The sequence below is a fragment of the Anas platyrhynchos genome, chromosome 5 (genome assembly GCF_047663525.1).
Source record: "Anas platyrhynchos isolate ZD024472 breed Pekin duck chromosome 5, IASCAAS_PekinDuck_T2T, whole genome shotgun sequence".
Lineage (NCBI taxonomy): Eukaryota > Metazoa > Chordata > Aves > Anseriformes > Anatidae > Anas > Anas platyrhynchos.
In genome coordinates this window covers 39628736-39652280 of record NC_092591.1, presented here as the reverse complement: position 1 = coordinate 39652280, position 23545 = coordinate 39628736, and the positions used below count along the sequence as shown (strand labels likewise).

The window sequence follows — 23545 nt, the reverse complement described above, 5'->3', positions numbered from 1 at the left end:
AAATTGCCAGAGTGCTCATTGTCAATTTTGTCCACAGAAACCTCTCATCTAATGGAAATCAAGCTGCTGCCATAAAATTCCCATTGGCAGTAACAAGCAAACATAACATTCTCCATCTAATCATTAGCGGGGATAGATGCAGCTACTGTTGTGTCTGGAATATACTACCAGGAGCTCTTGGGTATATATTTGAGAAATCTGAGGAATTATATTTAGCAATCTCTTCCAGAGCATAAGCATAAGTGGCCCTCCATACATCACAAAAAGCATGGTAACTTTACATCCACTGAAATACACTCTAATGGTTACAGGTCTTTTCACACACGTTCCCACAAAAATTAATCCTCTCAACTCTAACCTGCTGTGCTACACTTACTTCATGATACTCCATTCCCATTCTTCATTCTAGCCAAGGCCAGGCTCCCTACCCTCTCTATGTGAGCTCCCCTTTCTCTGTTGCCTAACCTCTCTCTTTTCATCCCAAATTAACTAGACCTACCATATCCACCTAAAAGCTTCATCATCCAGTTTCATTCACCATTCCTAACAACTTCTGTTTTAGCCATTTCCACAGTGCTGCAATGCAATTGAGGTACTGGAGCATTAGCTTTGGTTTTCATCAGATTGCTAGTGAACTGTTCAGCTCACTAAAACAGCAAAAGCTGTTCACCTCTCTCCTTGTGGCTTAGTTTTCAATTTGCTTAGTGATCTGACTCAAAATACCGAGATAAACGCTAGAGTTGTTCCAATGGGGCCATGGATAGTAAGAAAGGATGCCTCTGCTGGGAGAAGGGAAGATAACACAGGGAGAATGTCCTGTCCCTTTCAGTGGCACAGGCTCAGACATTTTCAGTTTCTCTACAGTGCTACTAACTTTTCGTTTCTGTGTTTGTCAGATATACTTCTCTCTCACAACTCCTAAGTATCAGAAGGAGTAAATTTTCACTGTCTGGGGCACTGAGGTGACACCATTAATCTAATTTCTTCTCCTTCTTTCTTTCACCATTCCTCTTAACCAGTTCTTCATTCTTTTTACACACCACCACTAACATACACAAAAGAAAGCATGGCAAATGACCCACCCCAGGCTCTTTTGCTGTGGTGATCATCCTGAAGTAATGGGATGTTGTGGCTGAATTGCCCAAAGTTGTAGAGGCTATGTCATAACCAGAGATTTTTAAGTTTCCTGCTCTGAATCAAATTACTAAAAACACCAGTAATCTTCCTCTCCCTTCAGGTAATACTTAGTAAGACAACATATTGGTAGCATTCTCTATTAATTAAATAAAGCAACACTGAAAATTTTCTCCCCATATTTTTCTGTCAGTGCAAATATTAACTTGAGAAAGAAGCACAGTCAGAAAGTGAAAGCTTTCAAAACATCTTTCCTTGAGACAGGTATTCAGATACATTGAGGACATTTATTTCTTGAAACTCTTAATTTATTCCAAAGCTTTTATTTAGGATTTTGGTAATTCAAATGGAATTACTAAATGTAAATATAGGAACATTAATTCATAGCCCCACTTACAGAGAAAATTGCTAAATAATTATCACTGAAATACAAATTCTTCCCAGGTAACTATTAATCTGCTAAGATAAAAACTGTGGCCTGTTCCCATGGCCAGCAGTTGCACTTCAACAGGAAGGTCCATAAATCTGTATTTTCAAGTGAATTACTGATAGAACTGTGTAATGAAATGAGGAGATTTTTTGCCATGAGTATTTGCTGTAAAGAAACTGAACTTGCAGAAAAAGTGGAAGCACTCTGCCTTAGCTAAAGGTTACAGTTCTAGATAATTGGAGAATATTCTTGCAGTCAGAGTGAAGAACTGTGATTTAAAACAAAAATTCTCACAAAAGAGAATTAAAAAAATATGGGTAGAGTTCTATGAGTCCAATTTGTCATTTACAATGCAAAACACCTTGAGGTTTTGCACTTAAAATAATGTTTTAATAAATTCCTCAAATTATCCAAATACACAGGTAATGAAAGGTTCCAAATGCTTTGCAGTATTAAGTGCTGCAGACTGACAGTAATAAAACTTTGGAGGAGACTTTCATAAGACCAACATTTTTGACATGAAATAAAACCTTCAACCAAACTGACTGATAGTCAGCTGAACATCTCCATGACTTAGATTCATTGTAGATACTTACACAATTTAATACAGACAAGATGCAAGAGAACCCATTTCACAACAGTACCCCATTAAAGACAAATCTGAACAATAGTCTTGGATTTTGATCTTCAGACACGGGAGGAGTCTGATAAGGATCAAACCAGGACTGCAAATTTACAGCTGTAAATCTTAGTACCACTTATGTTGCCTAAACTTGGTGATGCTTCATTTGCCCTACTGTACTACAGACAATTATTTATTTCTTATGCTTACCAGAAAGGGGTACAACCAATGCTCTGTAAGAATGATTTAATCTCCAGTTCAGAACAAAATGGAAATTTATATTATCTCAGATCCAGAGACATATCTACAGTCTTCTATAGGGTAGTAAAGTAGGAAGCTCTTCCCTAAAGTTACAGATTTTCTGACACACAGGTAATAATGATGGCACTCAATCATACACGAAAATGAAACAAAAGGGAATAGTATTACATCTTTCAGAAAGTTGCACTGATATTTTATATCTGTACTAATGTTGCAAGATAATTGTAATCAAGAACTAAGGACTTGTTTTGTCTGCACTTTTTTCTCTTCACTAAGATGTTTCTGCTTAGTAACTTGGATTTTCAGCCAACAGATGCTATTTGTATGGACGTTTTATTTTTCTTATGGAGTGCAGCACAATAGTTCCCCATCTGAGGATCCTAAATTATAAAGTAGTTAAAAATACTATATATTTTTTTTTAATTTAATTTAATTTATTTTAATAAAAATATTATTCTAAAGGGGTGATATTTTCTGCTGGTTTCATGAGGTAAACCAGCTCACCAAAACTTATGATCAGTACCAGAAGTAACAAGAGGGATAGGACAATAGGAACCAAGGAAGAAAGGGAAGAACAAGAGCATAACACTTTTTTTTTTTTTTTTCCCCCAGCAGTAAGTGTTTACATTAGCTTTGTCAACTCATCTAACAGCACTCTGAGTGCAACAACAATTACAGAGCAACTTCTAGAAGCACCACACATAAACACAAGTCTCATAGGCAGCATTCAACACCCTTTGACTAAGGTAATGACTTCACATTCCTACACACCTCCCCTTCTTCTTGTGCCATGTCTTCCTCCCTGTTTTAGACTGTAGCACCCTGTAACTCATCTTGCACCCTCTCTGGAAGGCACTTATTAAGACAGCCAGTGAAGCAATTTAGGTAACTAAAACAACAAAAGATTAACCCACAAAAAGAGAGAAAGAGAGAAGAGAGTTTTTTTGTTCCATTTTTGTGAACCGGGAGAAAGTGATCTGATTTTCCCTGAAAAGTTTTAAGGTTGCAGATTAGGACCTCTTTCTCTTTTATAGGGAAATGATATCGCCTTGCATTGTTACCCCTTCCTAAAACACATACAGACCAGCCTAAGCCACACCCAGACCACTGTGGAATTAGGTCCTCTGGCTTTCTTATTACTAAAGGGGAAAAAAAAAAAGAAAAGAAAAAAAAAAGAAAAGAAAAAAAAAAAAAGAAAAAGGATATAAATGTCAAAGTTCTAGCTAATAAAGCTAGCTGTATAGTATGTCATTCATGCATTTTTATATTCACAGTATATGTTTAAAAAACACCCATACACTTTACTCCAGCGTTTTTTTAACATGACTCTTGCATGCAGTCCTTTTAAAAGCAAGCATTTTGTTGGTGGAGAATTTACATCAATCTCTTGTAGCTAAATGGTCACAACACCAGTCCTATACTTAAGGCAATGTAAATTAGCTTGCTCATACAACATTCTGTAAGCAAAGCCAAACAAATGAAAAATAATGCTTTGGACAATAAAAGTTATGACAGCATTTTGACAGATTAAAACACAGGAAAAGCAGGACCTTTTTATATAGAAAAAAAATCTATTTAAGGTATTATCTTAGCTATTATGTTAGGATATATTTCTGTAAGTTGAAAAATTATACATAGTTACTGATAAAATAAATAATAAAGTTTAACATGCTTCCTCTCTGTGTATCTATTTACCTTTGGTTAAATCATAATAAGTGATTTGGTAACAACATTGAACATAATCTGACAAAAAAAAATGCATCTGAAAGCAAATCCTATGTAGCTATAACTTTTGTTTAAAAATTCAACAACTTTTCACTCATTCTTTAAGCAGTGAAACATAGTTTGAAAGGAAACATGGTTTATTATTAAAGGCTAATATTTTAAAAAGCTCTGATAGTTTCGTGCATGGTCAATTCTGCTAGTTTAGGAATATCTAAAATAGGACTGACCTGGGCAGAAATTCTGAGGTGTCCGAGTAGTGAATCTTCCTTGTAGAGTGCGCTTTTCAAAATGCCCTGCAGTTGCATTCTGATGTAGGCCCGGTTGTCTGATGGCAAATCCCAATTCTCCAGGTTCAGAAAACTTCAGATAAAACTGCGGCTCCAAATCATTGAAAGAGAGGTTTATAGCACCGTGCCTCCCACTGCAATAGTCACCGAACATAGGTTCGTCCTTGCCGTTCTGTGCAGGTAGAGGGAGAATCCGATGATGCAGCTGTGGGCTAGGCAGTCTTGAAGATAATGGAGAAGGAATAGGTGACATTTGTTTGTGTGTATTAGATAGCGGATAGGAATTACTAAAAACATTACTCACAGCTATTAACGAGGGTGAATGCAGCCTTTTCTCTTCCAGTTTAAGATTATTACCTGTCTGAGAAACATCAGGACCTTCACTTACAGGCAGGTTCAGAAATAAATGCTTGCTGCTTCCCCGGGATACCGTGGTTCTTTTCTCATATATTGAGCCTGGCAGGTTTCTGTCTGCTGCTGTAATTTGTTGCAGTCTCTTCCATTCTGCAGCTTCATCTAAACTGTCACTCCGTATAACTTTCAGAAGAGCTTTATTGACTGCTCCCACAGGGTTGCATGACTCATCAGTAATGTGCACTCTCTCTGCTTTGTACTGCAAAACAGAGCCGTCTCGCTCCTCTTCCTGCTGCACGCTGTTTTTAGAGTCTCCAGCAGCTTCATCTACCGAATATACACCAGTTCTTGATATAAACTCATTAGGTACTGCTGTGAGATTGGGAGAAGCAGTTTCTTTACCTTTGTGAAAATCAGATAAAGACTCTGCATGGGTTTGTGTGGCTTTTTTAAGACAAGCTTCTGAATCCTGCACTTTCACAACAACTCCGATTGCTGCTTTCTCCTTGCATACCTGCTCAGTACATTTATCTTTCAAGCTTTTAGCAGCTGCAGGTTTACTTAATGTCTCTAGTTGGTTAGATAGATTGTCCTGAGATGGCTCTACCAAAGTGATACTCTGCTGTACATTCTTAACTTCAAGAATGCATTCTCCATTATCCAATAGTTCAACTGGAACCATATCATTGCTGTCTTTTGATACACAGCTTGGTAAGTTGGCATCCAGTTTCATAACTTTGTTGCTTTCAAGAAAATACCCATCTTCTCTCTCTCTTTCTGGTTGAATACCAATTTCTAGTGGTAAGTCATCCTTACCTTTTACTGTTAGACAACTGGATGCGGAAAAGGAACCGGGAAAACTCCTGATAGGAAATCTTGTGGGGGGCATCTTCTGATTTCCCAGATGTATGCCTTGCCCAATCAGCAAAGAAGGATGTTGTTCATGCACCTTTTTTGTCCCTTTCCAGTGCCTGAATTCCTCAAAGCTCTCTTTCTTTCTATATTTACTCTTTTTTTTGCAATTAAAATTGTCGCTACTTGTGGAATCCAGAAAGAATTCCTGATGATATGTAAAACTGGAGTAGTCATCTCCTCTATGTTTTTGGACTCCAGAAACAGCCTGTTGCTTTCCCTCCTGTTGTCCTGTATCAAGGCTTGGAATATGATGTGATCTCAAAAGACTGGATAACAGTTTTTCCTTTTCAGTAGTTAGCCTGTACAGCTCAATGAGAATGTCTTTCGTTGTAGTTTGCTTGAAAATAATATCTCCAAAGTTTTCATATGGCTGTTCTCTCATCTCCATTTCTGACCGCTCCTGTACTTTATAGCAATTGCAAAAACGTTTACTGGTTCTATCCAGAGTTACACAGCCCTTGTAAGTAAATCCTCTGACTTTTCCCTCTGGAAGATAAAAGCTGACGTAACAAAGCTCCATAATGGGTTTGTGCAATTGAAGGATAGTGTGCGTGCCTTCCATTATGCTTGCCAAATTAGTCATTCATTTAAATTATATGCTAAGTGTATCAAAGCTTGCTTGCATGACATAGCGTGTGAGGCAGGGAATGGACAGAAGGCATCTGACTAATCTTCAACAATAATATTGTCTGCTGGAAAAAATAAAGAAAAGCCTGTCAAACGTGGTTATGGCAAATGTAATATGACAAATAACAAGCCCGCAGAAGCAGTTTTCTCTCTCTCTTTTTTTTTTTTCCTTCCCTGATACACATCTTTAACCTTGAAAAATCTGACACAAAAAGAATTATATTGCTAAAGCTCATATTTAGAGCCCTAATCCTTCTCCCCTACATCATGCCTGTGTCTCCAGGGTTCTCAGTCAATGCTGTTGGTTCCATAAGGTCACAACAGGTTCATTATGTCCATTTCAAACAGAATTTACTGCTTAATGCTGAAATCTATTGCCCCCTCTCTGTTAAAAGTTAACTTGCTCTTGAACATCTAGTTAAAAGAACCATTCAAGCATATATGTTTTTTTTGTTTTGTTTGCTTGTTTTTTAAACTCAGTAAAACCAGCACCATAACACCTTCAGTGTCATTGGCCATCATTACTTATTACACAGGAGAAGAAAAAAAAAAAAAGAAAATTCTCTTCCCATATGTATCTGTGAAACTGCCCTGACATCAAGAAAACTTGCAAGAAAAATGTTTATTTGGTTAGTATATTCAGAGCAAAAGACCCATCAGATACAGAACTGTATAAATTTATTTCGATCCAAAATGCAATTGTATTTCTACAGACAGGTTTACTGAGCTTTGTTGTTTCCTTTTCTTTGCATTGCATTGCATTTTCTTCCTACAGTTTGGATATACTTTTAATCTTCTGAAACACCATGACAGAAGTTCGTTTACTCTTTTTGAGAACTAAATTGTTTTTTATCCAGGAGGAACTCTGCTATCATAATGAAAGCGGTATTCTGCAGCCACTGGGAAACGTGTAAGCATAATGAAAAGAGCTAAAGCTCAGCAGCAAAACCTGCAGCACACAAAGCTGGAGAGCACCTGCTCCAAGGGTTCTCTTTGTTGGAAGGTGCAGTAATCACAATTTTAACTTTGAAAGTGTAAGTACAGCAGAACTTTCCATCATTTCAAAATAGTCAAACCTCAGGCAACAATAATTAATGGAAGCTACCACATTACCATGTCATGTATTTCAGTTGTACATACAATGCTTGCATATTGACAAAGTATCAGTTTGTAGAGTATAGTGAGTTAGATATAAAATTATACCATAAGATTATCAGAATAATTAGCAAACCGTAATTCTAAGAAGCAAGTGACATTTACTCCAAACATCCTATTCTACTGGTAAGTAGTCATTTCTGCAATGGTTTTGATCTAAATTTTAAAGCGTCACACCTATATTCTTTAAATAATTTCAAACTTTCTGTTTACTTTGAATAAAAATAAAGTAATTTTCCATTTACTTAATGTCAGCAAAATTCTTGATGTGCACACTTCAGAGGAGAGAGCCTAATGGGTAGAGCCTAATAGTGAGGAAAATCTTCATTTGAGCCAGATCACTTTCTTAATTCTATTCACCAGCAATCAATGGTTAGATGGCATTCAGAAAGCTGTGCTTTCTCTGATATAAGAAAGGGTAGAACAGATACAAAACCTTTAGTCAGTACTTCTGTTGAAGTCTGCCTTCTTGTTTCATAGACATACAATTTCTAAGAAAATTCTGCCTTACTCTTTCTTCTCCTATCCTTGTCTTAGCTCATTATCTGAGTTTAAAATACTGACAAGGCTGAGTACTGCCAAAAAGTGTATTCTCAGTTCTTGTCCTCGTCTCCAGCTGTGCATTTCTGCTGCTTCTCTGGTGTAGAAGCAGGTGCTCATGCAGCCACGGGGTGGGTGTGTCAATGGCAGATGCACCCAAGAGTGGTTCTGCATACAGAAATAACAACCATCAAAGAACATTTTTTCCTCAGAGAAGACATCTTGAACTTACTCACTCTTCACCCAAGCAGAGAACAACACTTATGGGAACAGTTTGCTAATACATCAACTCGGCAATAGCACCAAATTGCCCCTTGAGTCACCTACTGTGGCAGGCTCCATCAAATATGAGCCAGTTAACTTGTTGACATTTTCATAAATTAATACTCAGCAGCCTTGGCTAACATATGCTGAGTCAGTTTTTACTTGCAGGAGAATTTTACTGAGGAGTAGAATTTCAAGGGAGTGGCTGGGCAGAGAGATGGATGCCAAAGTCCATATTATGGTCCACTGGCAACAAAACAGTTAAACTAGGAAGCAGAAAAAATAGGAAGCTGGGAGAAAAATAAAAATAAAAAAATGAGGGTGGATTGCCCAAGTAGACCAAAAATCTATGCTTGGTATTGACTTAAGGAAGATGCTGCATAGAATCATAGGATATCCCAAGTTGGAAGGCACCCATAAAGATCATCGAGTTCAACTCCTGACACCACACAGGTCTACCCAAAAATTCAGACCATGAATTCAGAACAGCATCACAACAAAATATTTATCAATGCATTTGCTTTAGAAAATACCAAAAGGGAGGGAGTTATAGGAAGAAAGGGAATTCTATTTAATACACAGAATAAATCAGGTCTGTGTTAGGTCCAATTTAATAGTTTTATCTAGGGAAAAAATAAAAAAAATAAAAAAAAAAAACTCTTGGTATTATTTTAGTATGAATTATCTTGTGTGTTCATTTGTTTCACCTCAGTTGGCCTGGCATTTTTTCACTGCAAGATGATGAAGCGATTACAAGGTAATATCATCATGGAACCTATAGATCTAGAAGCTATAAACAGAAAAATTACAATCAAACTGAATATCCTCAGTTGACACGTACGATATTGAGCAATTCAGCTCAGTTCTTAGTAACAAATATGCATTTTTTTGGACAAAGGAATATATGTGTAAAGGAGAGAATTTGCTAGCCCTTGCCTTTGCAACACAGATTTGCTGGGCTGTAACCCCAAAAACACAAGCTGGTGCCCTAATCTAATCTGAGTTCTCATTGATTACTGAATTAAGACCTGCAAGCTCCTCCTGAAGTCATATTGCAGCTAAAAGCGCAATTTAGTTATTTATTTATTTTCTTTTAAGTTAGAAACAAATAAACCTTTTTATAGATGTATTGGTTTAATCTTACTAACAACAACCTGTTAGGCCAGTTTGGACCCATTTTGAATGATACATCTTATTAGATCTGTTCTTGCTTGAACAAACTAACCATTGGGATTGGTACACACATACTGACACATTAAAGAGTCTGTATTATCTCTGCGTTTCCGAAAGATCTGTTAAGTCTTCTAAAATTATGTAGTTTTGTTCAGATGTCTGTTTTTCACTGCACATGGGAGGTGGGGAGTGGAATGGGGAGAACTGCAGGCCATGCTTTCAAAAAAAAAAAAAAAAAAAAAAATTATATATCACCAGAACTGCAAAGAAAGTAAATTGGTTTAATTAAGCAATACCCTACGTAAAAAGAGTCAGTTCTCAAAAGTGCTGTTCAAAATGCATTCTTGGAAAGTCAGGTCCCCGTGGCTGCAGTCCCTTCTCTCTATCAGGACGTATCACCTCTGCTCAGCATGGCAGGTGATGCTCCTTCTTCCCCTGATCTTTAGGCAAGCAAGAACTGGAACTCCTTACCTTCCCAGCCCTCCCCAATACCTGACTGTTAATAGGTGGCAGTGTGTTCCTGAGTACACTACTGGTAACTTCTGTACTGTATTATACCGCTAATGACCACATCAGAACAGAAGGATCCACATTACAAGCTAGAAGAAACTGAAATGAAAGTGATTGCAATAAAATTTGTTTATTACTAAGCACAACTGGTTTGATAGAGATGAACTCCAGCATTTTGTTTTCCTGCTCACTCTCACAATTATCTGAGTGTTTTTTCAAACTAACATTTGGCTTAATCATAAACATTATAATTGGAAAGATAAAAGAAGATTAGCTCTTCAAGGAGACAAAATGTTACAGATCCTTGCAGTTGGAACTTTCCAACTAGAAGTCTATATCATATTTACTGCATTGTGAAAAAAAATTTCAGAAGTTAGACTATTTGTTCATGAAATAGCTTGAAGTATAATATGTGTTGTTAGCAATGCATGGTAGTTTAAAATACAATTGTTCTCTACTTCACAAATACTGAACTATCCTAGTAAAGAGTTGTTAAGACATAAGAAACAGAGTCTATACCAGACACAGACATCTTCTATTAAATTTCAAATCTCATGTAATGGCACAGGGGAAGTATTAAAGAATATTAGAGCTTGCCAAAAAATTTGGAAGAAACATAAAAGGATAGCACAGAACATAAGGTTTGAAAGTCATTAAGTTAATCCACAATGCAGAGCTCGGCATACCAAAATGGTTTTAAAACAAACACAAAGCGTGATAAATATACAAAGAGATAAATTAAATGAAAATCACTAGAAAAACATGCTCAATTCTTTGGATCTTTTACAATCTCTGGCTGTATTATTCTGTCCAAATAATTCAACAGAGGACCAAGTCCATAAAATGAAGTAATCTGAAATTCAGCTCCCTGAAAACCCTGTCTCTGTGATCTGTAATGAAGGAAATCTAAATGTCAAACTCTAAAACCATCACTTAAAAAGATACTCTATATGTGGTATGTAAAATTAATTAAAATTAAAGTTTATGATGGACTGATTAACATGAAACTAGAAAACAAACTAGAAACAAATAGCCAAATTCCCCTATGCTTGTTCCTGGACTTCGTAGGCCACAGACCCACTTTGAAAGAACAGTAAATAAACTTAGTACCTTTCCAGCATATAGGAGATGGAAAAAAAGAAATGATGGATTTAGAATCAATTTCTACTATTTATACTTAAAATTTATACTACACTTGAGCAGTCAGGTTGGGAAACAAACACAAAATGGTTATATTATTCATACTATCTGGTCTCAAAAATTGTTTTGAAAAAAACTAGACCACAAAACTATAATTATATTGAAATTACTGACTTCAGTAATAGTTTAATTTTTGAAATGATAAAAATATTTTTCCACATGCAATAATAACTATCTCAGTCTTTTGTTTCAGAACTATCAAAATGTTTGGCTAAAAACAGTGAAGTTCTTCACCATAAAACATCACAAATCCTGCAAATATCTTCAGTTGTACTCTTACCCCAAAAGTTCCTTTCTTCAGTTTTTTGCTCTCATAATTTGAGCCAAGTGACCTCCAATACAATTTATCTACATTATTTTCTGAATATAACCTAAAGCAACTCAGAAACACAACATAATCTGTACAAGTAGATTTTTTGTTGTTAGTACTTTATCTGTGCTAACACAACCTTTTGCAATTTTAGTTACAGAAAACAAGACCTTTCCCCCAACAAAGATTTAGATTGACATGAATGTTCTCATCCTTCTGCAGCCTACTTCAATTTAGCAAAGCAAGATGTTGCTTTTTCTGACACAACTGCGTCAGCAAGTTAAAAAAAGGAAAAAAGACACACAGCGTGTCCTCACAACTACTAAAACTGTGTTGGCAGAGTTCAGCCACATCATAGGATGTATTAATTACCTTTCTCAAGTACATGTTTGAATTAATTTTCAACAAGTTACCAGATGAGATTTCCATCACAAACACTTCCATTTGACTGTTTTAAGAGGTAGTTAATAAAAAATATGCAACAGATATTGTAAATACGAAAAACCCTTAATCTAATGAGCAGTAAACCAGCAGACCTTAAAGGAAAGAAAGAGAAGAACACAATAGAAAGAAAGAAAGAACACAATAACAGTCTGCTTGAAACAGGATGCTTCAAGAAGTACAGCATCTGAACCAATAAACCCCTCTGCATTCAGTCAGGATTTTACATTCTCCATCTTGCTTCTGGGCACTCAGCAGGGAAAGAACCAACAGAACAGATGAATCAGTCATCTTGCTTCCAGTGATTTTGGACTGTAACAGCATTTTCTGAATGCTGAAGGCAAATTGAAAGGGAAGTATCACTAAAAACATTGCATTCCAGATAAAGACTTGTTTATCATAACAGATTTGAAGAAAAGTGACTTTTCCAAGATTAAATAATATAAGAGAGGTTTTTCTAAGTGATGGCAACAGCAGCTCTTATAGAATTTAATGATATTAATGATATTAAACGGGTTCAATCCATTATACTCAGTTCTCAATATGCAATTAAAGCATCAGTCTGTATATAATTGTCAGTGACTGTCAGCCTAGAATACTTTTTCCCAGTCTGTATGAAGACATGAAATGTTGCAGAATTTTTCTTACTAATTTTTTGGGCCAGGATGGTTGCATGGAAGATTCATGATTTCTTTCTGCAATTTTTTTTTTCCTTCTGAAGTTAAATTTCAGAGACTTTGTGTATACTTTCATATAAGGATACATACCTTTTATATACATACATTTACATACATACATACGTATATATACATACACGTATTTGTCACTTATTGCTCCGTTCCAGCTTTGCTTGCAAAAACAAGCGCCTTTAATTCATTTTATTTTTAACTGAGATTTTCCTTGGGAAAAACATTTCAAGAGACAATATTTGGCATGGAAAATTGAATCTAAAATAACTGAAGTGTCAAAAAGTTGTAGCTGAAAATAGAGTCTTACAATGAAAAATGCCTGAACAACTTAAATATAGATTTTAGCAATCAGTCTTGCTGTTATATAAGAAAAGCAAATTTATTTTACTTCATGGGTGAAACGTGAACACTCTCCATTTTGCATAAGAATCTTCATTTTGCATGATATACGAAACATCAGCCAGACTTTGTTGCAAACAATATTGACCCTCACATCTCTCTGGAACAAAACACGTGGACGTAATAGATACCACAGCACTTTGGGCAACCTAGTCTAGTGGGAGGTGCCCCTGCCCGGTGTGGGGGAAAAGGAGGGGGGTGGAAATTGGATGGTCTTTATGGTCACTTCCAACCCAAACCATTCTATGATTCTGTTTCAGAGAGTGAGGCTGCCCTCCTGGCCCAGGTCCATCAATTAAATCCAGCAACTATAGTTAATTAATCTTAGTTAAGAAGATAGAAAAGTCATTTTCACAACACTCCAGGCCATATTTTCCTAAATGATACATAAGGAAAATGAAAACCAGTTGAGGATACTTGGGAAAATTTAGAAACTTTAAGGTACCAGATACAATATTATCATGACAAATTGACTTATGCTTTCACCTAGTCTAGAATATACTTGTGTGAACTGTATGAACATGAATTCACAGGGATTAAAAATTTGGGTATTTATAAACAAAATAACCCAAACTGTCCTCACTGGTAATAAAAGAGTATTTTGCCAAATCTGGAAATTAAAGTGAATTTTACAACTATGTCAACTTATTTAAAAATAAGTACAGGGTTTATTACTCAACAACAGTATAAAAAGGATATTTTGTGATTTATTATTTATGCATTAGTGTAATATAATGTGTATATGATTATGACATATATATATTATACAACTATAACGTAATATAATACACCTTGCTCTAATAACTATTCTACTACTTTAGGTGCCTAAGATGAATACTGTCAATAAAATAATCTATTTTAAGTTAAAACTGACAACCATTCCAGGACATGTGGCTAACATCCAGCTGAATTCCTATAGAGCTTGAAAAATAATTACAAGCAAGAAGAAACATTTTTTGCCTCAGGAAACAGGTCTTAACAAAAAGCTGTGCAATTACTAGTCAACTGATTTTCAAGTAATAAACAAAATAAAAACCATAATAGACCTAAAGAGCTTGGACAAACCTCTACTCAGGTAATCATGATGTAATCATTACTTATTTCAACAGAAAACCATAATATTTTCAAGAAAAGTAAAACAGAAATTGACATTAATAGCAAACAAAATAATACAAACTTGCAAGATCATCTTTATATATTTTAGAATTCGGTCATCAACTGCACACATGACTTTTTGCCATAGATCAATTTTAACGCATTTAAATATTTCATTAAAAAATAATAAAAAAAAATTTAATACATTGCCTATGTTTAAGTTTTATAGGCCACACTGTATGTTATTTCCACTTCTGGCAGCATGCACAGGATATTTCTACAGGGGAAAAACAAACAGCAACCTAAATGATTATTTTTTTTTTTTATAGAAGAATTGTCTTCATGTTAATCTTTGCCTAAAAGCTTCAAGTTTGATTGTTCAAACTGCAAACTCTCCAGGTAAGAGCTGCATCTTATCATGTTTTTAATAAATTGGCTTGCAAATACCTGATACTGATCAGAATATATTTTTCAGGTATGGTTTGAAGAAGTAACTTCTGGGAAATATCTTTACAAATAGAATACTGAATATGCTTTATAAGTAATTTCTCTAAAACCATCAACTTGTGTCAAACCTTTAAAACTTTATTAATATATCTAATTTCATTTCAATCTGGTTTTAGTTTTACATTCTTATACACTCCAGAAAGGACCCTGTGATATTACTGTGGGGCAAAGTAGACCAGTGTATTTTGTTGCATGCATACCAGCTAAAGGATCCAAGTTGGTGAGATTATTGCTACGAAGTGCTCACCAGTTTGTATCACGTATCATCTTTGTTAAACCAAGAAACTAGATTTGTATTTATTTAATGCCCATGCCTGTTAGTGCCGTGCTAATGTTTAAAACAAGTATTTAGTATACTGTCTTTCAGATCAAAAGGTCTTTCACCAAATACCACTTTCAGAGACACTTTTGGTTTAATCATATATTCTGAGCTTTAAACACAATATAATACGTAAGGAAAGCCAAGGAGAAGGAAACTAAAAGGATGTGATACCACCAATTTTTGAGGTATCTCATGAGCATGGAGAATAATTCTAGCTGCAAAAGTCTGGAACAACCGCTAAAGAAAATGCATGTGCTAAGGAAGTTTCAGTAGAGAAGACAGAACAGAGACAGAATTTAAAATAAAAGCAACTAAAAAAAAAAAAAAAAACTTGTAATAACAAATTTTTATACCTTTAGAAGAACTCCCCAATTAAAATCCAGTGATAAGGAAAGATCAAAGATGCTGTCCCATACTAAGTTCTTAGGACAATATTGAAACATTTATATTTATTTGACAAGTTAAACCTATTTTTAACTGTGCATATTTTAAAATATTTCATAAAATCACGCAAACTTGGAGAATAAGTTCAGAAAGCTTTTCATCTTTTTCCCCTCCCCAGACTTTAACCAACTTGAAATTACTTGAGCCTTAAAGAATATCAGGTTGCTTCAAAAATAACCTTCATCATCCATTTTTTGAAAATCTTGGCTGTACTGGGATGAAATGGGTTGTAATGATCATGTTAACACTTTAAAGGAGGAAGTGTTACAGGAAAGAACTATGGTTGTATTTGTTTTCTTCAGTTCAACTTTCTGATGACACCATTTCATAGGTGAATGTTTTTGACATATAACTCCAATTTACAAAAAGTTATAAACTCAAGGGCTACCCAACTGAGAGGACAGATTACAGGTTTTCTACAGACCTGTCAAACAAATACAGGAAGTAACAACTTGCATACATACAACATTTAGCCTGTTGTATGCGTCCTGTTTTAAAGTACAAATCAACAGTAAAAAAAAAAAGTACTGAAAATGCTTAACTGCTTGTATGTCCTTGTGGTTTTCTCAGCCTGTGTCCTTACATAGAAGACCATTCGCATGGAGCTTTCATAAAATTCAGCAAGTCTGTCAACTGGCAAATCTGGCACCTCTTTAACAATGTTTTTTAACAACATTTAAAAATATTTATAAAACTCAAAAGATTAAACAGGCTGCATAAATCCCCCAACTGGTTCTAACTATAGCAACAAGACAAACCTCATGGGAAAAAAAAAAAAAAAAAAAAAAGCAAAAAGATTAAAACACAGTATTTCTGTGTAATGAGCTCAAAAATACAGCAGGATAAAAAGAACAGCTTTAAGAAAAATGTCAGCTTAGATCTTACACATTTTACTTCGAGATCTCACTAGCACCATTTAGAATAATTTAAAATCATTTGTAAGATTGAATGATGTTAAATGAAGGACAGAAGAACTTCAATATTAAGTCTTAACAGCTCTTGCATAATTTTCTAAGGGCCCAACTCAACAAAATATATCTGGTCTTCTGGAGATACTAAGCCCTCTATTATGACTACATAGGACTGGATTGAAAATCAAGCAGAACATCCAAACTAGTGATTAGTGGTTCAACCTTCCATGGAAAGGGAAGTTACTTCCATGCAGTACCTGCACAGCTGGGAAACACAATCACTTGGATAAGAACTCTTGCAGCACATTTTGTAGGCTTTCTTTTCCTCTTCTCAGACTACAACTCACTCAGTGCTAAGACTCACTATCCATGTTGACTCTCTACTCTGACAATATTCATGTGGAGTAAAATAACTACTGTTTTTATGACCAAGCACAAAAAGTCAATGTATTTTTCCACCTATTACCTCCAAGTATGAGCAAATAAACATGGACAGTCAAAACCAGCAATGATAGCAATCCTATATGATTATTAGTAGTAACAAAGAGGGGTTAGGCATGAAGGAATAGTGCATAAAAATAAAAAATATATTGAAACAGTAGAAATAATTCACATCTATTGCTGAGGTTCTGTTGAGTTATAGCTACTTGATCGCTTCATGTTGGAAAGTTTCCTGCCTTTTTGGTGCTCATCATGATAATGGAATATACATCCAGATTTTATATTTAAAAAGTTCTATAAGATAAAAGCTAGAAGAAGAATACATTTCATACCAAAATAGTCAAAGCACAATCAAAAGCTGACAAATGTTCTCAGATGCCAGGAAGACTGGGTGGAGAAAGGGATGCAAAGATCTTTGAAAAGAGCAACACAAGAGGCACATGGAGATTTCTTTCATTCAGTCCTTAAATATGGCAGTAAAGCAAAGAGCAGAAAGCTGCCCCACCCTAGAACCTTAAAAAAAAATCCTCTTATGATTGTCCTCACTTTCCTTTTTCTACTTTTGAGTTCTCTGTAGAGCATCTAATTTGGGGATATTTCAAAAGACTATTTTTCTCCTTTGGTTCCACTTTCAAACATTATATGCACATAACCTAAAGAAGGATCAAAGTGTCAAAAAGGATCACCTTATTAAATGGTATTGTAGAAGTCCAAGATTTCATGCTTCTTTACACAGGCAAGTCATCAAGAGCATCAAGAGTTCTTCTCAAATGAAGCTTAAAAATATTTCCCCCTCTCACCTTTTTTTTTTCCTGCCAGAGAAAATGAGGAATATTAGTCTTTTAACAAAACAAAACCAAATCTACAAACCAGTAGTTCTTCATACCCCAGACAGAACTGGTCCTTCACCACATTTTTATATCCTGACAAATGTCAACATGAAGTTGATGTTCATTACATTGACGTTTATTTTGAAAAGTTACCATCTCTCAGTACTGTTTAATACTTGTCTATAGCCTCCACAAAAGGAAAAGGTCTTCTCTGGCCTCTAGTTGCTAAGCTTTCTCAGAGGGAGATTTTCTCTAATTTATCATCTTCTGGTAATAAATTATTTTATTATTTGAAAATTATTAACAGAACATTTTAAATTAAGTTAACAAGAATTGATAAAGGGATCTATAGATATGAAAAAGTGAAAATAGAGATCTGTAGTATTAATTCAAATAATTTATCAACTTTGGAATGGTCCTTAAGAAACTAAAAGGAAAAAAATAAAAATTTCTGGAAAATCCTGTCTACGCAAGAAAATCTCTACAGAGATAACTTACTTTTACCCATGCTTTAGCTTTATCATAACAACTTACAAAATATTAGGGGAACATTTACTTACTGCTTATTACTTACTACGTGATGATGTCCTATGCCCATGTGGCTGTGCATGCTTCACCATATAGTTAAAAAACACAAGCAACCATTCACGTTCATGGCACTTGTTTTTAATGAGATAGGTTTCAGCCAAGTCAAAACTAATTTCCATTGTTAAAAAGACACTTCACAAGATGGTTTGATTTCATACCACATTACAACTCTCTATCCCTAGACACTCTGTCTGCAGTCATTCAAATTAATTTAATGATGTTATGGGTTGACAGCTTCTTTAGAAATATGAAAAGCACTCCTTCCTCCCTTCCACTCTCTATTCAATCCAAAGTGGCTGAGCTGTTTCTGCTGAAACTTACCAAAACAAGCTAATTCACCTGCAAGCACAGGCCAAGCTACCTGGAAGTTTCAGAATGTTATGTGTAAGTGGTTTACCAACACTCCATAAAAGTATTAATTATGTACTTGTAGAAGTATCTTTAAATGAGTACTTAATGGTTTGTTGATAACATTTACACAAGACATTTCTACAAGTAAAATTACCATTAAACAGCTGTGAACAATTGAAAGGTTCGAGGGAAATAAGTGATTAAAATTAGAACATTAACCAAAGCATCTCTATCATTTCTCAGCAATCTTTTACATTGATTAATTTCCTGGGAAGTTCCAGGAAAGTAAGGATCCATTATGATTACTGCTACACTCTTGGGGAAACAAAGAACACCAGACACAACCGCAAAACAAGCAGGTCTAAGCATATACAGCTGCCAGATCACAGTCTGTCAGCTGGATGATAACATGATGTATTATTGCATCTGAAGGAAGGAGAATGTGTCTTAGTTGCCTTTGTATGCTGATACCCTTCATCAGGAGAAGGGTTTATCCTTAAAGTCAGTATGGGTCCTTTTAACACTTTTCCATCACGTAAAAAGTATTTGCAAATGTCATTATACTAATGCACTCTACTTTGGGTAACAGTCAAGTAGCCTCATCTGCAACTGTGACTGCCACGAGCTTTACAATATACAGTAACAGATTGTCTGAATGCTCTAAATATTAATCACGTATCCCACTCATCTGCCCTCCTGAGTGCATGAAGGGATTTGCATCCATCAAACGCTACAGGGTTACAGCAATCACTGACTCTACCCATACATCAGACTTGAAGAAAGTGAGCATATAGTTTTAAGAGTTATTTTGGGTTGGGGGAGGAGGGGGAGTAAACCGGTAACAAACTTACATTAATAGTGCCGACAGGAAAGGAGGAGGGAGGAAAGCAACGGGCTTACCTAGAAGGCTGCAGGAGAAGCTCAGAGGTGCCAGCCTTTGAGTTACCGCAGAAGCTGTTTATAAACAAGCAGAGAGCGAGCAGGCAGGAGATGCTCACGAAGACTAAAGGGCTCCCTTGTCCCCAGCCCCCCTCGAGCAAGCCTTGTCATTTTTCCAATCCCTTCGAGTACCGCAGGGGAAGGCACTGCAGGGAGCGGGCAGCACGGCGGTAGGCAAACGAGCGGAGGGGCGGGCATTACCTTGCGCCGAGCCAAGCCGAGCCGGGCGCACGATGCTGCGGGGCTGGCGAGGGCCGGGGGGCGCTGGGCAGAGGCCCCCGCCGCTGCCCGGCCCCGGTCCCGGCTCCCCCGGTCTCGGCTTGCCGTGGAGCTCGCGCTGCGAGGCTGCTTGGGTCACACAGCGCCGCTGTGAGACCCGCCGAGGCCGCCCCCCGAGAGACGCCGCTGCCCGGAGCGGAGCCGCCGCAGCGGGCTCGGGCTGCCAGCCCTTTGCCGAGCGCCCCTGGAAGAGGCGAATGACAGAAGAGGCTGGCTTCCTGAACCGCCTCAGAAAGAAGCCAGCTATTTTAAGGTGCGGAATTGTAGATGGAGCAAGACAAACTACAAACAAACTGGTCTGCTGCTCTGACTATTTTTCTGCAAATAACCTTCCTGCCATGTTTGCTGAAAGTCCTCCATCTATCTGCAGGGCACCACAGCAGAAAGGCTTGGGCGAAAACATGCTTAGATGGAAAGAACTGAGATGGTTCAAAAGCAACAGAGTTAAGGTTAAAATATTTACATCACACAACCGAGAGAAAATGTGCATTGATTTCAATTTGGGTTTAAGACCATTATCAATGCTGAGACATTACAAGGAAATACCATTTCTCAGTGTAGCTTACAGCCTGCTGAAAATGTCACATTTGCTTCTGCTGAGTTCATTAATACATGATACATTTTAATAAATGCTTTAATTAGCTCACTGTGGAGATCTCAAGATGTGATATTATTTAACAGAAATTACCTACCTTTACTTGAAACACTGGGGATCTTCAGATTCCTATCACTTCAGGATACTTACAGCATCAAAAGGAACCCACTTGAAATCTCAGAGTTTTCTCCTTTCAACCTGAAATCTTCTGACCATCAACTGATTGCCTATAGCAAAATACTAGCTCATATTCTGCATACCAAGACATGTCTGCAGACTAGGGAAGAAAAAAAAAAAAAAAAAAAAAAAAAACCAACAACAACAAAAACTGATTGAAAGTAAGACTTTCCCTTCTACTGTTTAGTATTTTCAGGCTAAGATTAACAATTACTTTGTTAGTAACTTCCCTTTTGCAAGCATGTGGTCTGTATCAAGACAGAGTTCACAGAAAGCAACCAACATGAAACGATTATGTCAGGCTGCAATGTAGGGCACACAGAGCAAAACCTAATCTCTGAGAGGTTTCCACTTCATCTGCACTCATCTGCGTAATCAGCTTTTCATCTTGTCATAGGATAAATGCAACCTGCCTTCTGCTTCGTTTACCCTATATAGAACACCGGTATAGGTTTGTACGAAGCAAGCAGCAAGAGCTCATGTACAAATGTATTCAGAAAGGAACTTGAAATGATTACATTTTTAAAGGAACATTAAAGGTTGCAACTCATCTATTTGCTTTAGCATGTACTAATGTACTAATTAGAGTAGAAAGCTAATCACTTCATCTGGTATGCAAACTGAGCCTCCTTTAGATGAAACAATCCTGACTTTCAGCTACCTTTTAATTTCATAATCTGTGACTTTGTGGACAGTAAACAATGATAGCTGTTGTTTAAACCTTTTATAGGAGCTTTTGTAAACTGTAAAACTCCAGTGAGTAACCCAAGCTGTTGAGTAGACCTAGCAAGTACAATCTTCACTTGTTTTAGTCTCAGTTCAACTGAGAGACCAAGCTGAGTCTTGGAGACCTTCATGGAACAAGGCAATGAGCAGCAGCCTTCTACTGAAGCTGTTCCATTATTTGCAGCCATATCACCAGGAATCCTAGTTAGTCAGCAGATGAAACAACTGCATTTCAACAAAAAAAATGTTCTCTGAAGTAACATTTCAATTGGGAAAGTACTGATTAGCTGAGAAGACACCAGTAAATGTGAAAAATAGGTTGAAACCTTTTAGCAAAATCTAGCAGGGTATTACTGCTACAAAATGAAGGGGAAAAGGGGCAGTAAAAATGCGGTGGGAAATATAAAAAACAATTCTAACATATGAAACATTTTACAATTTATGAAAGTTTTGAATTTGTTTTCTTCAGTCTAAGTTTCAGAAGATTGTATGGATAGTGTCGTAGAGGTACATGAGGTACGAAGTTGAACTGTACAATGCAATTAGGGGAGTAGAAAAGGTATCACAGCCTGGTGCCAAAGCTGTTGCTACCAGTCTATTTGAACATGAAGAACTGAAATGCAGAAAGACTTCTTGTACATGTCATCTCCATTTTCTTTTTTTGTTTCCCCATAGGAAATTCCTGTCCCAGAACAGGTCTTATTTCTCTTAATGTATAACGGGGATGTAAGACTTCATGGTTTCAACTTAAAATTAATGCTTTCAATTCTCTACAAGTTCAGGCACATAATTCAACAATTCATTATCTACTCATATGTGCATGGCCAGTACCAAACCCAAAAGAATTATATTTTTTTCCATCTTGTTTAGATGCATGAATTGAACATGTTTAAGGCACAGTATTTGGGTGGTATTCTTTTAATATAGTACCAGTAAGTTTATTATATATGCCAAATACTGTGCATTCTTCAGTTCCCTCCCATGAAACCCTCCTTGTATTTTATTCTTTAATCTACACCATCCCATGTCTTGTAGTAGCACTATGAGCATTTCGTGCTCATTTGATTCATCATTCCAGGAATTCCATGCACTACCTACTATATAGTTCATGACCCTTTGTCCCTCATGCCAACATTCTTCTCACATCAAAAACTCCACATAGAGATTCTGCTCAGTTATCCTGAGAAAAAATTGTGAAATTGTATGGAGTCCCTAACAGGATCAACTACAATTCTGGCATTCTTGATTAACAAAAAAATAAATAAATCATCTAGTAAGACACCATCTGTTTTGTTAGGTACGTTGGCACTATCAAAGTAGTTACATGTACCATACAAGAATCCTAAGAACTGTGAAATGCTTTCATATCCCCACGAGGAAGGTAAGATTAAAATAAACAATATTTGATTTGTAGAACATGGATTACTCTGCATCTTGATACAAACACCAAAAGATCATTGTCCTATTTATGCTAGCAACATATATGCAAAGATACTGAAATGCATTTACAAAATGAACTGGATTGATTTTTTGAGCAGAGGTTGTATTTATTTTTTTTGTCTTTGCAACATGTCATATTGCTTTGTGTTATTTTTTTTTTAAGATAAATTCTTGACCCACTAACAATTATAACAGAGTTATTATTTATATTAGCAATCAGTTTGTCATGCATTAATATCTAAGTTTTATCTAAATAAGAAAAACAGATCTACCCTTTCAAAATATATGGTCATAAGTAAGATAGCAAATCTAATTTTTCATTTCACACAAATAGTGAGCTTTGGCCAAAATTGCTTTCTGTCTGATTAATCAATATGGAGTGTAATAGAACAGCAGAGAAAAGTCTTTGTAATTTTCAAAATTTGGAAAATATAAGACTTCGCAGTATTGCCAACTCTTGCTATTAAGTGACCTGACTTTGAACAGGAGGGAAGCCAGTCTTATAACGAAAACAAAAATTACTGAGAGAAGGGTGAAAAATGACCTATCATCAGAAGACATGAGATGGTATCACTGAAAACGCAGAACATCTCTCTGAATTGACAACAACATATTTAAGTGACTAAAATATTGCAGGGGGTGTGGAGTTAGATGATCTTTATGTTCCCTTCCAACCTGAGCCATTCTACGATTGTTAATGGTAAGGATGTTAATAGGACCAGTTGTGTACGTTGATCCCTGAGGTATTCCCTGGCAAGCTAGATTTTTAATCAGTTTCAAGTAAAAGAAAGAAAATAAGGAAAATTCAACAATTATTTGAGAATAAAGGAATAATATTAAGAAAAAATCCCTTGGTTCACATAG

The 23545-nt window shown here is 36.1% G+C and overlaps 1 protein-coding gene across 3 annotated transcripts; it reads right to left on the bottom strand.

Annotated features, from left to right (window-relative positions):
- Positions 1–4425: 4425 nt before the first annotated feature.
- LOC140002650 (formin-1-like) lies at positions 4426–19679 on the bottom strand. Of its 3 annotated transcripts, none has more exons than XM_072038911.1 (4): positions 19426–19669; positions 17443–17568; positions 4817–6420; positions 4426–4680 (listed from the first exon to the last, which is right to left on the bottom strand). In XM_072038911.1, the coding sequence occupies exons 3-4, from the start codon at positions 6309–6311 to the stop codon at positions 4574–4576; spliced, it is 1602 nt and encodes a 533-aa protein (XP_071895012.1). In that variant the 5' UTR covers positions 6312–6420; positions 17443–17568; positions 19426–19669; the 3' UTR covers positions 4426–4573. The 3 variants fall into 3 exon arrangements, with proteins under 3 accessions (XP_071895012.1, XP_071895013.1, XP_071895014.1); XM_072038912.1 differs by having other exon boundaries at positions 4541–4680; positions 4764–6420; positions 19426–19666; XM_072038913.1 differs by having other exon boundaries at positions 4543–4680; positions 4848–6420; positions 19426–19679.
- Positions 19680–23545: the final 3866 nt, after the last annotated feature.